General features: G+C 42.8%; 1 protein-coding gene across 1 annotated transcript; it reads right to left on the bottom strand.

The window, feature by feature from the left end:
• Window positions 1–309: 309 nt before the first annotated feature.
• WDR5 (WD repeat domain 5) lies at window positions 310–11,994 on the bottom strand. The gene is made up of 13 exons (XM_008944263.1): window positions 11,804–11,994; window positions 10,813–10,921; window positions 9,725–9,798; window positions 8,711–8,800; window positions 7,916–8,005; window positions 6,398–6,481; window positions 5,014–5,069; window positions 4,816–4,862; window positions 4,068–4,143; window positions 3,275–3,308; window positions 2,741–2,815; window positions 2,403–2,490; window positions 310–1,418 (listed from the first exon to the last, which is right to left on the bottom strand). Exons 1-13 carry the CDS (start codon window positions 11,882–11,884, stop codon window positions 1,318–1,320), a joined length of 1,005 nt encoding a protein of 334 aa, XP_008942511.1. The 5' UTR covers window positions 11,885–11,994; the 3' UTR covers window positions 310–1,317.
• Between the last annotated feature and the right edge of the window lie 1,016 nt (window positions 11,995–13,010).

Genomic DNA, 13,010 nt, shown 5'->3' with positions numbered 1-13,010 from the left:
CTTGCCCAGCCCACCCTGCAGAGAGAGGGCAGCAGGATTCCCTTCCCCTCAGCTAAGGTCTCTGAGGGGGTTTGTACTGATGTTGCCTCTGCACCTTCAGTTCAGTCCTCTTTAAATCAGTTTTGACTTGAGTTATGCTCCTCTTCTTTCTTCACAACAGCCATAAAGCACCATGGTGCTGCTGTTCCTCCCCTCCTCACCCAAAGGAGCTTCTACAGAACCACCTCCTTTGAAGGGTGTTTTTAAGGGCGGCTTCTTTGGACACAGACACTTCACATCAGTGACACACTCTCACCACAAGCATACACATAAAATCCCTCCTTTTTATTATGGCATATGGTATTTTTTTTGGATGTGTAAATACCACATGGGTATGACAAAAAGGGTAAGAAATACCAATGCTGAAATAGATACAGAGTCATGCCATTATCAATACAGTTTCATACGATGGATTTTCAAGATACAAAAGTCTGGGGTCTTTTTTTTTTTTTCCTTTTTACATTGAAATAACTTTACAGTGTTCTGTGAGCTTGCTTTATAACCAGAAGAGAAAAAAAATTAAAATATACTGAGAACAACTACAAGCAGAATTCATTTTAATGGTTAACAGAAGAACTTTGTAACTTTGCTCTAGAACAGCATCTATTAAACACACATAACAAGAGGTAAGCAACTATACAGAAGGTAAGAGGAGATTTCACCACAGGAGCCAAGTCAGGGGCAGGAAGAGGGGAATCTGGAACTGCATGGTTTTATTTGGTCACAAAGTTTGAGCTGAGTGTTTAAAATGAAGCACCCTTAAAGATGCAGTACTCCTATTTAAAACAATACAGAAACTTCCCAACTGACTAGAACCTACATTCTGGAAAAAAAAAAAAAAAAAGAATAAAAAAAATTAGACATTTAAAAAAATTCCACACACCTCTAGGCTGGTGACTTAACTTACTGTTACAAAGTAGACTGGCAGCTCCTCCTTAAGCAGCAACAGTGCCCAGAAGTAATGCCACCATAACATACAGTATCTTTGGGGCGTCCAACACAAGGCTGACACTTCTAACACCATGTCAGAACGATCCATTTGTCTGCCAAAAGATTAGGCAAGAAAAGGAGACACTGCATCTTTTTTTTTTTCCCCCACCACGTTGGCCGAGCTAAGACGTGTTCTTTGGGCCAAGACTAACAGAAACCACTTAATCAAATATTCTTCAGGTTTCCTGCCAAACTGGATTTATTATTCTCATGTGGGTTTTTTTTTTTTTTAATATTTTTTTTTAAAAACATTATTTCCTGACAGTCTCTAAAGTGATACTGGAACGTTTAACAGTCACTCTTCCACAGTTTAATTGTTTTGTCGTTTTCTAGTGCCGCTGATGCAATGATGTTTTCTGTTGGGTGACAAGCTGTTGAGATGACCACATCTAAACAAAAACAGAGATAAAAATATCATTATTTACAGAAATGAAATCTGGTTCATAGCAGGCATGCCTGAAAGTGGACGTGTATTGCTACTACACTTTAAAACAGCACAGCCTAGTTACAATTTCCTTGTAGCAGAATTGCAAATGTATTACTCATCAATATTTTCCAACTATTGTTTCTCTGTGAGAGGACATACCAGTGAAAAAGAATTGAGTGTAAGTAGTTAGAAAGTATTTGACAGGTTTCAGAACATGAGAGCTCTCCAGATTCTAGTTCTTGCTTACTTCACAGGCAAAACTCTCAGTATATTACATCAGAGACAGCTAATAAAAAAACAGATCAGATTTTTCTCTCTATATAAGATATTTCCAATGTCCTTTTCTATGCTTAGATCCTACTTCATCTTCAGAGCCTTGCCCTAACCTGACAACAAAATCCTGCTGCCACTGCCCCAACGTCCAGTCCAAATCAATGGTCCTGCAATGGACTAAGCATGAATTTCACAGCATGGTTCCTTCCCCTCAGCAGAAAAGTGCTGCTCTCTTATGGATTCACACTGAAGTACCCACCAGGTGACAACTTGACACATACTCAGCTCTGGCTTCAAGAGCAGGTATGTACACACAGCAGCACCACAGCAGTCCTCATCCTCTCAAGAGCTGCTGCTTCAGAGCATGATAGCAGGCAACTCAAAGTCACTAATGAGTCGCTTCATTATCTTGACCAGTTCTGAACCCAAGGAAATCTCATTTGTAAGCTGATGTCAAAGTCCTCACAGTGAAAGAATAAACACTTGCAACAGCCATAAAAAACCTTCATAAAAAGGAGTGATCTCCTAGGGTTCAATTAAGCTTCAACCAGCCAAGAATTTATGGGTCTGACAGTGAAAGCTAAACATCAGAGAGAAAACACTCAAGCTGAGCTCTCTTTACAAGCTGGCATGAGGGACAGTCCATCAATAAAACCAAAATCCTCTTCCACACCTGTGTGTCCTTGTAATTTCTGTACAATCTCTTTTGTCTGAAGGTTCCAAATGTAAACCAGGTTGTCTTCTGAACCAGACACGATCCACTGGAGGGGCAGAGAAAAAATAACACAGTTACTTTAATCTTTCTCCTCATCTATAGGTAACAGATTACTCAGTAAACATTTTGGGTTTATCCTACGAAAGGGATCTTCCAATGCTATATGACTGCTGAATGTGGTTCATTCTCTGACAAGCACCCACTAAAGGAGGTTCCCATCCCCAAACTTGTTTCTTCTACAGAGAAAAGCTGTAAGAACTGCACATTGGTAAAAAGCACCTCAAATAAACACTAACCTTCCCACCAGTAACGGAGAAATTTGCAAATATGCAGTACTTCTCATTTTTGTGTCCTGTGTACGTCTTCAGGCACTGCAAGTGAAGAGCCACAAGAACATTAATACAGCTGGGAGGCAGTTCTCAGTCAAGGACAAACTCTTGTCAGAACAGACTAAGCATATCTGGTCTGTGTTTCCCACCTTACCAATTTATCTAGAGGACGCAGAGGGCATCTCTGCTCTAGAACATTAAACAATTTTGAGGAAAGAAGGGGAAGAAAAAGCCCTGTATTTGTCACTATCAGAAGAGAGTAACAGCTATTTATCTTCATAAAGAAAAAAACACCCAGAAAAGTAGATATAGTGTCTCAGGGCTATGTAGGAATCCAAGCACTTTTTTTTTCCCCAAAGGCATGTTTAGTCCTCTCCAGTAAAAGGATACTAACAATATTTTCTATAGTATTCATAAAATGTTAAGCAAGTTTAAAAAGCACATGTCAAGTCTAGATTTTCCTATAAGATTAGTTAAGAGGCAGGATTTGATTGGTTTTACCTTTCCTTTGCTGTAGTCCCAAAGTTTAAGAGTGCTAGAAAACAACAGAAAAACAAAGATTTCAATTCTTGGCTTTTTGTTTTTCCCCCCCATCTAACAATTTTTTAGCAGCAGAAAAAGTTTCTCCAGAGCAGAGTTTTTGAAGTCTACATGGATCACTTTAGCCAGGCTTTTGGATTGCAGCATTAGCTAAGTCTGTTTGTACAGACCAAGCAAGCAAGCCCTGTGCACATCCAGACACAGACCATCTGAACCAAGGCCACTGCCAGAGCTTGCAAGGAAAGTCTCTTTCCTCTTCCCCAGGGAGTCTCACCTGGGTTTTCTCTGGAAAAGTCTCAAGAAAGCAGCAGCATCATTACCATCTATGAATGGAGATGATAGACCAGCTAATCTCTTCTTGGTAGCTGCACAGAAATTCTGCAGGTGAATCACTCTCAGCACAAGCAGCCCACCTGCATGGCTTTTATGCCTTCCACACACAGTTATACATTCCAGTCATTCATAGGCTGCATTTTCTGCCTCTCAATGTTACAAAAGGATCAGACAACTAATGCACAGAAATGCTGAGGTTTGGAAAGGTGCAAGAAGGAATGAATGGGTGTTGCAGTCACTGAGCAGTGCCCTTTAAGACAACTCAAGTCCTGCCTGTGCCATTAGCAAAGTACAACACCTTGAAGGCTTTCCAGGTTTTATAGTATGCATGAACTTGTGTAGTACCACTGCTACAAGAGCAAAATAGTCTTAGCTGATACTCCAGCACTTCCAAACCTGTGGGTTTTTCTTTTTTACTTACTTGTCCAAAGTTGCAGCTAGTATGTATTTGCCATTTGGGGAGAATTTCACAAAAGACACAGGAGGGTTATCATCATCTGCAGTGAAAACAGAAGGAGTATGAAACAGTGCTCAGTTGTGTCATCTCTTTGACAGCAAGTTTCTTTTCATAATAAATTGTTAATTTAATGAGTCAACATGCCTGGAGGGGTTTCAAAGCTGTGGAGATGTGGTGCTGAGGGACATGGTGACCTGGCAGTGCTGGGTTAACAGTTGGACTTTATGATCTGAAAGGTCTCTTTCACCAAAATTATTCTAAGATTCTATTATATTAGAACACATGTCACTGACATGTAGCACCCTACAACCTGTCTACATTCACAAGATGCCTTCATGCATCCTGCCATAAAAAGGCAGCTTGCATAGTCACAAGCTGCCCGTTTCCATCACACCCAACAGCACAAACCACCTTGGCCTTGCAGTTTTGAACCACTGCACAGCAAACACTACCCAGCTGAATGGCTGAAAATTTTGGAAAATTCTCATTTCTCCATCTGTAACATACAACACTCACAGCTTAAGCAAGTCTGCATTCATGTGTGAGGATAATTCATCTTATTGCAATAGGCAGGAGGACAACAGTGTACTGACAGAATGGTAGTAAGACAGTAAAAGGGAGCTGAAGGAAGCCACTGTTCCCAGCAACAGTGCAGAATATCTATGTCAAAACAGCAAAAAATAGAGCACAAACAAGAAATATTCCTACTCACCAATCAGTGTTTTCAAGCACTGGCCTGATGCTGTATCCCAGATTCGACTATTAAAAACACATGAGAATCATTACTATTGGTCATGAAGACTTTGTTTTGATTTTAACATTACAAACAAAAGTTTTTTTGTTAGAAAAGGTCCTTTTTTAGAAAAAAAAAAATGCAAAAAGCTTGAACAGAGAAGAAATAACCACTTACCAGAGTCCATCATAGCTACTTGACACTATCAGGGATCCATCACGATTAAAATGCACCTGTAATATTATAGAACAGGAAAAGTAATTTTACTGATCTTCATTAAGATCAATTTTAAGCTCCACTGAAAGTACTTGTCTTCCATTACTGACACTAATTGATGTGGGTAGGAGCAGTGTTGAGTTTAGATTGGTAACATCATCATGACCAAAATTCTTTCCCCCCTAGTTTGCCTGGTATAATTATAAAGAGGGATGGTTGTTAAGGACAGCTGTTTATTCAAGCATCAGGGACTGAAATACATTTTTCTTCAGAAGCTAAGAACACATGAACACACAGATATTCTGTTCAGACAGCAGTAGCAGGAAAAGTAATTTTACTGATCTTCATTAAGATCAATTTTAAGCTCCACTGAAAGTACTTGTCTTCCATTACTGACACTAATTGATGTGGGTAGGAGCAGTGTTGAGTTTAGATTGGTAACATCATCATGAGCAAAATTCTTTCCCCCCTAGTTTGCCATAAAGAGGGATGGTTGTTAAGTACAGCTGTTTATTCAAGCATCAGGGACTGAAATACATCTTTCTTCAGAAGCTAAGAACACAGATACTCTGTTCAGAGAGCAGTAGCTGCTCAAATAACAGTACTATCAAACCTGGGGATAGTACCTTAGAATTAAGGGTGTGAAATTTAACCTCCTTTTCAGCCAGATATGTTTTTCAGTCAATTTTTGACTTGAACTACACCTCAAAATACTGCTATTTTAGAAAATAATTACTGCTAACATACTTTTTTAAATATTAAATAGCTTCTACACAAGGCAGAACAATCATGTTGCAACAGCCATGGTTTAACACATCTAAGTCTCAATTTTTTTTCAGTTTCCCTAATTTCAGAAACGTTGAGATAAACATCTTCTGGGTTTCCTTCATTTGAATGGATATTGCTGTATTCCAAGCTCCTTTCACTTATTAAATTGATGAGATTTGAAACAGAGTATACTACAGAGCTACTCTGCTCTGGACTTTAGTAGTAGCTTGGAATAACAAGACAGCAACTGATGTACAGGTTGCTCTCCAGACCTCAAGAGATCACAAATCTATGCCCCAGCAGCAGACTGCTAGATTCAGGCACATCACTATTCACTGCTCCCCACATTCTCACCCAGGACCAAAATCCACACTGATCTTACAGAAAACACTGTTCATGTCATTCTCATTGAGCAATGAGCACTGGGAAATCCACCACAGCCCATCCACTATGATACAGAAGGGCTTGATAATGAAATTTAGAGGACAAACCCACTCCTCTAGAAACAGAAGGAGGAGGGGAGTTCAGCTAAAGAAAATGAGCATGTTAGTGCATTTATTTATCAGAAGGGACTTACAGCTGAAACTGGGTCAGAGTGAGCAGGCAATGTCTTGAGGCACTTCCCTGTTTTCACATCCCATATCCTCACGCTTTCGTCAAACTGAAGATTGAAGAAATGCACAAGGTGGTTTAATGATGCACCTATTTGAGGCATGCAAGGTGTTACAGCTCGACTAGAGGCACGTGCCTTCCTCCAGCCTGCACCAGGAAGCCTAGGACACCAACACCCACAGGGCAAAAACAACAGCCTGGGACAGAGCTCCCTGAATTCTTCTTCGAGCGTGTTGAGGATGGGTTAAGGGCTTGACTTGTGTCCCCAAGCAAAGCCAACAGTGGCTCTGCCCAGTTCACCTGACTACAGAATTGAAATGTTGTGTAGAGCATGGGGCCAGACTCTTCTCAGTGGTGCCCAGTGACAGGACAAGGGGCAACAAGTGCAAACTAGAACCCAGGAGGTTCCATCTGAACAGGAGGAAAAAATCCTTTCCTGCGAGGGTGCCAGAGCCTGGCCCAGGCATGTTGTGGAGTCTCCTTCTCTGGAGAGATCCCAAACCCACCTGGATGCCATCCTGGGCACCCTGCTGTGGGTGAGCTGCTGGAGCAGGGGGGTTGGATGAGATGATCTCCAGAGATTCCTTCTAACCCCACCCTGCTGGGATTCTGTAAGGGGTTGTGGCCAGTACCTCCTGCTCCCAACCCCTGGTAACGTGGCTAACAACAGCTAACACCATTTAATAAGGCAAGCAGCTGTTCTGTGACTGAGCATGTCACATATTTATTCCCTTTCCCTCATTATCAGACCCTGAAGGTCCAGAACAAAGCAGTTGTTCTTCCCCTCCCTACCAGCCTCAAGACTCCTGGGCACTGGGACAATTACTCCCCTACACACTGGCCTTGAAGGTTCCAGGCACGTGGTCAGCCCAGTGGTCATCACCCATCCCACACCAGGGAAGAGTCAGAGCACACAGAGCACTGTCTACAAAATCAAGCAGTTACAAGTCCTAAGTGGGGAACCTGGGCCTAAACTGCTGCTGGACAGTGAGACCATGACCCCTCTGTGTAGTCAGAACACCTCCACCATCATCTGCTTCCTCTGAGGACTGAGGGACTGACTTGTTTGGTTTTATTTGATATGATTTTCATGTCTAGATTCTAAGTGTTATATTGCTACATCAAAACATGTATTAAGACCTGACCTGATCTGCAAAGGGTCCAGGTGATTAGAAGTCATACTTTGAATTAAGTTAGAATCTAAATGATTACAAATTTTAAGTTGTATTATCAATTCTGTACTACACTACCTATAAATTGTACTAGATTGATTCTGCTTGCAGAAATCCTGTGCCATTCCACCATAAATTCTGTGCTACACTACTCATAATACCCTGTTAAGAAAATAAAGCTTTAATTCTAACTACAATTCAGCACCATCACCATTCTGCCAAGGACACCTGAAAGAACCTGCCTGTCTCTTTAGTGCCAGGTTACAGGGGGGTGCTTTGCACAAAGAGGGGGGAAAAAAAATATCACTTACTGATCCAGAAACGATGAGGTTTGACTGAGGGTTGAAGTTGCAGCAGAAAACATAATTACTGTGCCCTTTCAATGTCTTTAAGCACTTACCCTAAAATAAGATTGAGCAAAGTTAAATGTACAGCATCCTTCAGCACAATAAATGCATCCCGATAGGGTGCATTAAGGTTTAGCACTGTGCAGCACACAAAGAAACCATCTCTAACCCCAGATTTAGATGGGCAAAGGACCAAGTAGAGCAAAACAACAAGAAAGGGGAAACCTCCACATCTGTAATGATTGCAGCCAAATTGCAAACATTTTGGGCAACTCCAAATAACCAAGCAGTTTAACAGAGCTAATCAAAATTCAACCCAATTATCCCATTTTTATTGTAATCACAAAAGTAAAAGGGAGAGAAGGAAAACCAAGCAAAGCTCTGATAAGAAGTTACAAAGTGGTTTCATCTGAGAGGCTGCTTTCAGAAACAAAGCCTGCAGTTGTACTGCCACCATAAGGCTTAAGTGCTCTCAGAAGATAACCAGACTCCTCAGGGTACCCACAAGCATCCTCCTCTCAGGAAGTACCATCTCATGCTTCTCCTCAGAAGCAGACAGCATAACTCCCTCATCCTCACAGCCCACTTAACCAGCAGCTCAACATAAGAAGGAAAGGCTGACATAGGAATGACTGAACAGGATCCAGTGCTTCAAACTCTACCTTGTCTCATCATAGCACATCAAGGCTGCCTCTCAGAACACAGGTTAAGATGCCAACACAGGGGAGAAGGAAGGTGAATAACAGTTTCAGCCCTTACCGAGCTTACATCCCATATTTTGAGGGTTTTATCATCGGAGGCAGAGACAAGAAGGTTGGAATCTGATGACCAAGCAACATCAGAGATACCCTAAAACAAAGGAAAACAATTCTCTTCTCAGCTCTGTTTGTTCACTGACACAGGGAAACGGGAAACACACACTGCAGATTATATTCACAGCTGAAGCTTGAAAGTTCAGCATTCAGAGTTGGAAATTCTTTGATTTGACTGGGTTATGAACTCCTTTGATACTTGTTCATTTTCAGCTGAGCCATATACTTCAAAAACATCAGTGGCTCATTCACATTACTCTTGCTGTGACCACCAACACCCTTTCTTGGAATTCATAAGCAGTATGTTAAGCAAACTGATCTGAATAAGCAGCTTCTCTTCAAGACAAAAGGCTTCCCCTTCACAGTCTGAGTCCCTACAGGCTGGAGAAGAACAAGATTCTACTGGTTTTCCTTTTGGTGAATCTTCATTTATTGCTTATGAAACTTGGGCATGTAGACTTCAGAAAACAAAACTGAAGGGTTTGAGAGTTTGCATTTTCTTCAAAACTTTGCAGAATGAGTAAGTGTTGTGTTTATGTAGGCGAACCCACAAGGAAAATTCAATCTCCTTAAAAGGCAAGCCACTCTGCTCCACAGACAAGGGAAAGATGGAACAGCACACAGCATTAAAAGTTTACAGGGATTTTCACCCAAAAAGGCACTGCCCCATGTCTGAGGTGGGTGCTCCTGACATGGAGGGACTCCAGAAAACAGCTAGGCAGTGTGAACACAGGCACTTCATTATCAGCCTGTGTTTCACCCATATTTCCAGCCTGACCTGGTGTTACTTCAGCAATTCCAGCTCCAGGCTGTTGTATAAACACAGAAGTGCAAAAGAAGACTGAAGAACAAAACTTCTACACAAGTCAACTAAGAATGGAAATTTCTGGATGAGGAAAAGAAAGCAAAATTCTTTACAAGGAAATTCATATTAAGTGCCCAGTAACCTCCTCCTACTTACCAGTTTATGACCAGACACTGTTTTTTCAAACTTGCCATCATATGCTCCCCAGATTTTAATGAGTTTGTCAGCAGCTGGAAAAGAAATTAAGAGATTAACAGCACTAACAGATACAGCTGTCCCTTCCAGGTGGGGAGAATATGTTCACTGTATCTCTGCAAACACTAGGGAGCTCTCTCCCTCTCCCCCAGACCTAAGTGTATAAGGTAGTATGTAATTGGTAACAGTTCTGTGCATGCCAAGCTGCAGCAGCTGAGGTTACATAAACCCCCTGGAATGCACAGAGTCTCCAGCCACTTTAGTTTCTCTGATGACAACGTGGGTTTTTACTTTTGTTTTAGGTTGTCAGTGGTAAAAGCAGCAGGGTTCCATAGGAATGCTGAAAAGCTTCTGCCCAGAAAGAACAAAACTGACATCACAAGCTGGACTGAATTAATGCCTGCAAAAACCCAAATGTATTATCTGTGTTAACCTGCAAAACACAGCAGAGGAAAAGATTATCTGCCAGAGGTGGAGGTTGGAGAACCTGGGTAGGGGAGAGAGGGGATCCTCCCAAGGATACTTTAACAAAAAAATGATTTATATATGCACACCTCCCTGGGGTAGCTGAAGGCTCTGATGTAGGAAATCCCACAGGCACACTTGCAGGGGCATGTGGCCAGTCCTCCACACCATCCAACAGTCCAGTCCAGCAGCACAAAGCCACCTTCTTTAATTCCCAGAGCTAAGCTTTTGCCTCTACAGAGTTTCATCTAAAACCTTAAGCTATATATTTAATGATACAGAAAAGAACCAGGGTTTTCTTTGCAGAGGAAAAAAAATCTTGTGCTCACTTTTGCTCAGTAAAGCAAGCTCAACAAGTGAGGATTCTCCACCTTGGCAACACATAGAAGATCCAGTCTTCAAAATAATGGAACTTAAAAAGCTCAGAGCAGATTATCTCAAAGACTGACAACTTTGGTATTGTTCCTCTTTAGAAAAACCATGACATGACATCCCTCCTCCATCTGAGGTAACACTAAAGACAGGCAGTTCTCCAAGGCTGTATTTGCATGGTTTAGATGAGAGGAAAAGCAAGCAATACTTACAGGAGCTGGCTAGCCACTCTCCATTAGGACTGAACTTCACTGAGGAGACTGCCTTTGTGTGTCCTGCTAACGTGAACTTCAGGGCATAGTTTGGTTTTACTGGTGCAGGCTGGGAGGAAATACATAGGAATGAGTTGAATAAATTCCCAATTTGGCATCTCAGTGGCAAGGTCTGTATCAGACTGGGTCAGGACAGTCACAAACTGCCTGAAACCCTGTTGGAATAGAGATTCCAACATTTATGTTTTCCTTTCCACCCTCTGAAAATTCAAAAACAACCCCAAAAGCAACCAAACCCCCATGCTGTCTGGGGCCAGCAGTGCCTTGCCACTGCATGCACAACACCAACTCATCCTTGACATGAATTTCATCCAAGGCAATAACAAAGAGGTTGAGAGTAATCCAACAGTCCAACCATAAAGTGCTTCGTAGATCTAAATAACACTCTTGGTATTGATCTGTGTAGGGCTTCTAAGGGTTTGCAGTTTTCATCCTTATCATGAATTAAATCACAGGCCAATTGCTCCCTACTTCTAAAATACTATTTTTCTTCCCTTTTTCACCCTTTGCAAAGGCTTTACAGTTAGACAGCAATATCTCCTTTGAGCTATACAGGCTTCAAGGAATCTGAATAGTGACTGCTTTCCCAATTCCCATCTGGGATGGTAGATTCACCAGTTCTCCAGACACCTCTAGGCATTCCAAAGCTACAAACAACCTGCCTTTTAACCCCAAAACAATGAGAAGCATTCAGTTAGCAAGAACCTCCACAACCTCCCCGAAAACACTCCTAGCCCTACAGACGAGGCTGCACTCCATCTGCTTTCCCCATTAAATCCTCAGTGTTTTTTCAGCTCAGAAGAGCAGAAGCAGAGATCTGGAGATGTTAATCTATACAGGAATGCAGTTCTCTGCTTCTGGCTTGCCTGTTGAATACACAGGTAGCTTCCATGTGTCTTTACAGGGATATTGTTCGGAGCCCCACACACACCTTGCTCTGATTGGTCGAGGAGGAAGGAGTAGATTGTGTTTTGGTGGATTCTGCATCTGGCTTCTTTTCTTCTGTTGCCATGGTTCTGAAGCTGGCAAATGAGACTTATGGTGCTTGAAGGGGAGAATGAATGCACTGCTTCAAAAGGCAGCCCTCGCCACAGAGAGGGGAACCGCGCTGAAATGAAAGCCTGGAATAAACACAAAATATTCCCATTAGCTGTCAAAACGATTCTATGGCCTAGGATGAGGAGATCAGCTTAACTGCAGGTCACCAGAAACCAGTAAGAAAATGTGTATTTTGCAGCTGTTTAGCAACACAGCAATATTTTTAGGCCTCCAGACCTACTGATGTGCAAGACCAAGAACCTGAGCCATGGCCTTTCATCGCTTCCTGGAGAGCTTTTCTCCACACTGCTCCATCCCAAATAGAAACAAAGCAGAAGAGCTTTTAGGTGTGGCAATCTTCACATCACATTCCCCAAAATGCTCCTAACAAGTACTTAGCACACAGTAAACACAACGGTTTGTACAAAGGGTGGAAGCAATGGCACAAGGCCTCTTTTTCAGATTAAGGTACAGCACAAGGGCCATGATGACTGTTAACCATAACAGGCATTTCCAAAGGTTAAGACCCTACTAGACACCTTTTAGCTTGGAAATCAAGTCTCATATTTCCCTCCTAAACAGTTTGACCATCAAATCACACCCTTCCCCACCCAAAACTTTGAGAGGAGAGGACATCAACCCTGTGCTGGTCTCACCAGAGCCACTGCCTGTACAACAACCCGGCCCAGCACTGGTGCTGCAGCGAGAACAAATCTCCACTGCAGCTCGGTGACGTTTCAGCTCAGTAACGGATCACCCTGAGAGGATCCCAATACCCCACGACGGCAACCAGGCTGTGGGAGGGCGGTGGCAGATTTGGGAGCCAGAGCAGCGAGCGTTTGAAGCATCTCCTGCTCGGGAGGGCGCGGAGCGAGGCGCTGCCAGCTGCCTGCCCGCTTTTGCAAGCCCTGTGCCCGGCGTGGAGGAACCGCGGGTGGCGACAAGAAGCGAAAGTTTCCTCCCGCCGCTCAGCCCATTTCCACCGGGTCTGACCCGGGAGGTCCAGCTCCCGCTCCCCTCCTCACCCTCCCCGCTCCGGCAGCGCACACCGCCGCACACCGAGCGCGGGGGACTCGCCGGAGGCGACGCGTGGTTCGCCC

Source organism: Merops nubicus, unplaced genomic scaffold, assembly GCF_000691845.1.
Source record: "Merops nubicus isolate BGI_N331 unplaced genomic scaffold, ASM69184v1 scaffold8557, whole genome shotgun sequence".
In the NCBI taxonomy this organism is placed as follows: domain Eukaryota; kingdom Metazoa; phylum Chordata; class Aves; order Coraciiformes; family Meropidae; genus Merops; species Merops nubicus.
Note: the sequence above shows the minus strand (reverse complement) of the source record. Positions and strands in the feature narration are given on the sequence as shown.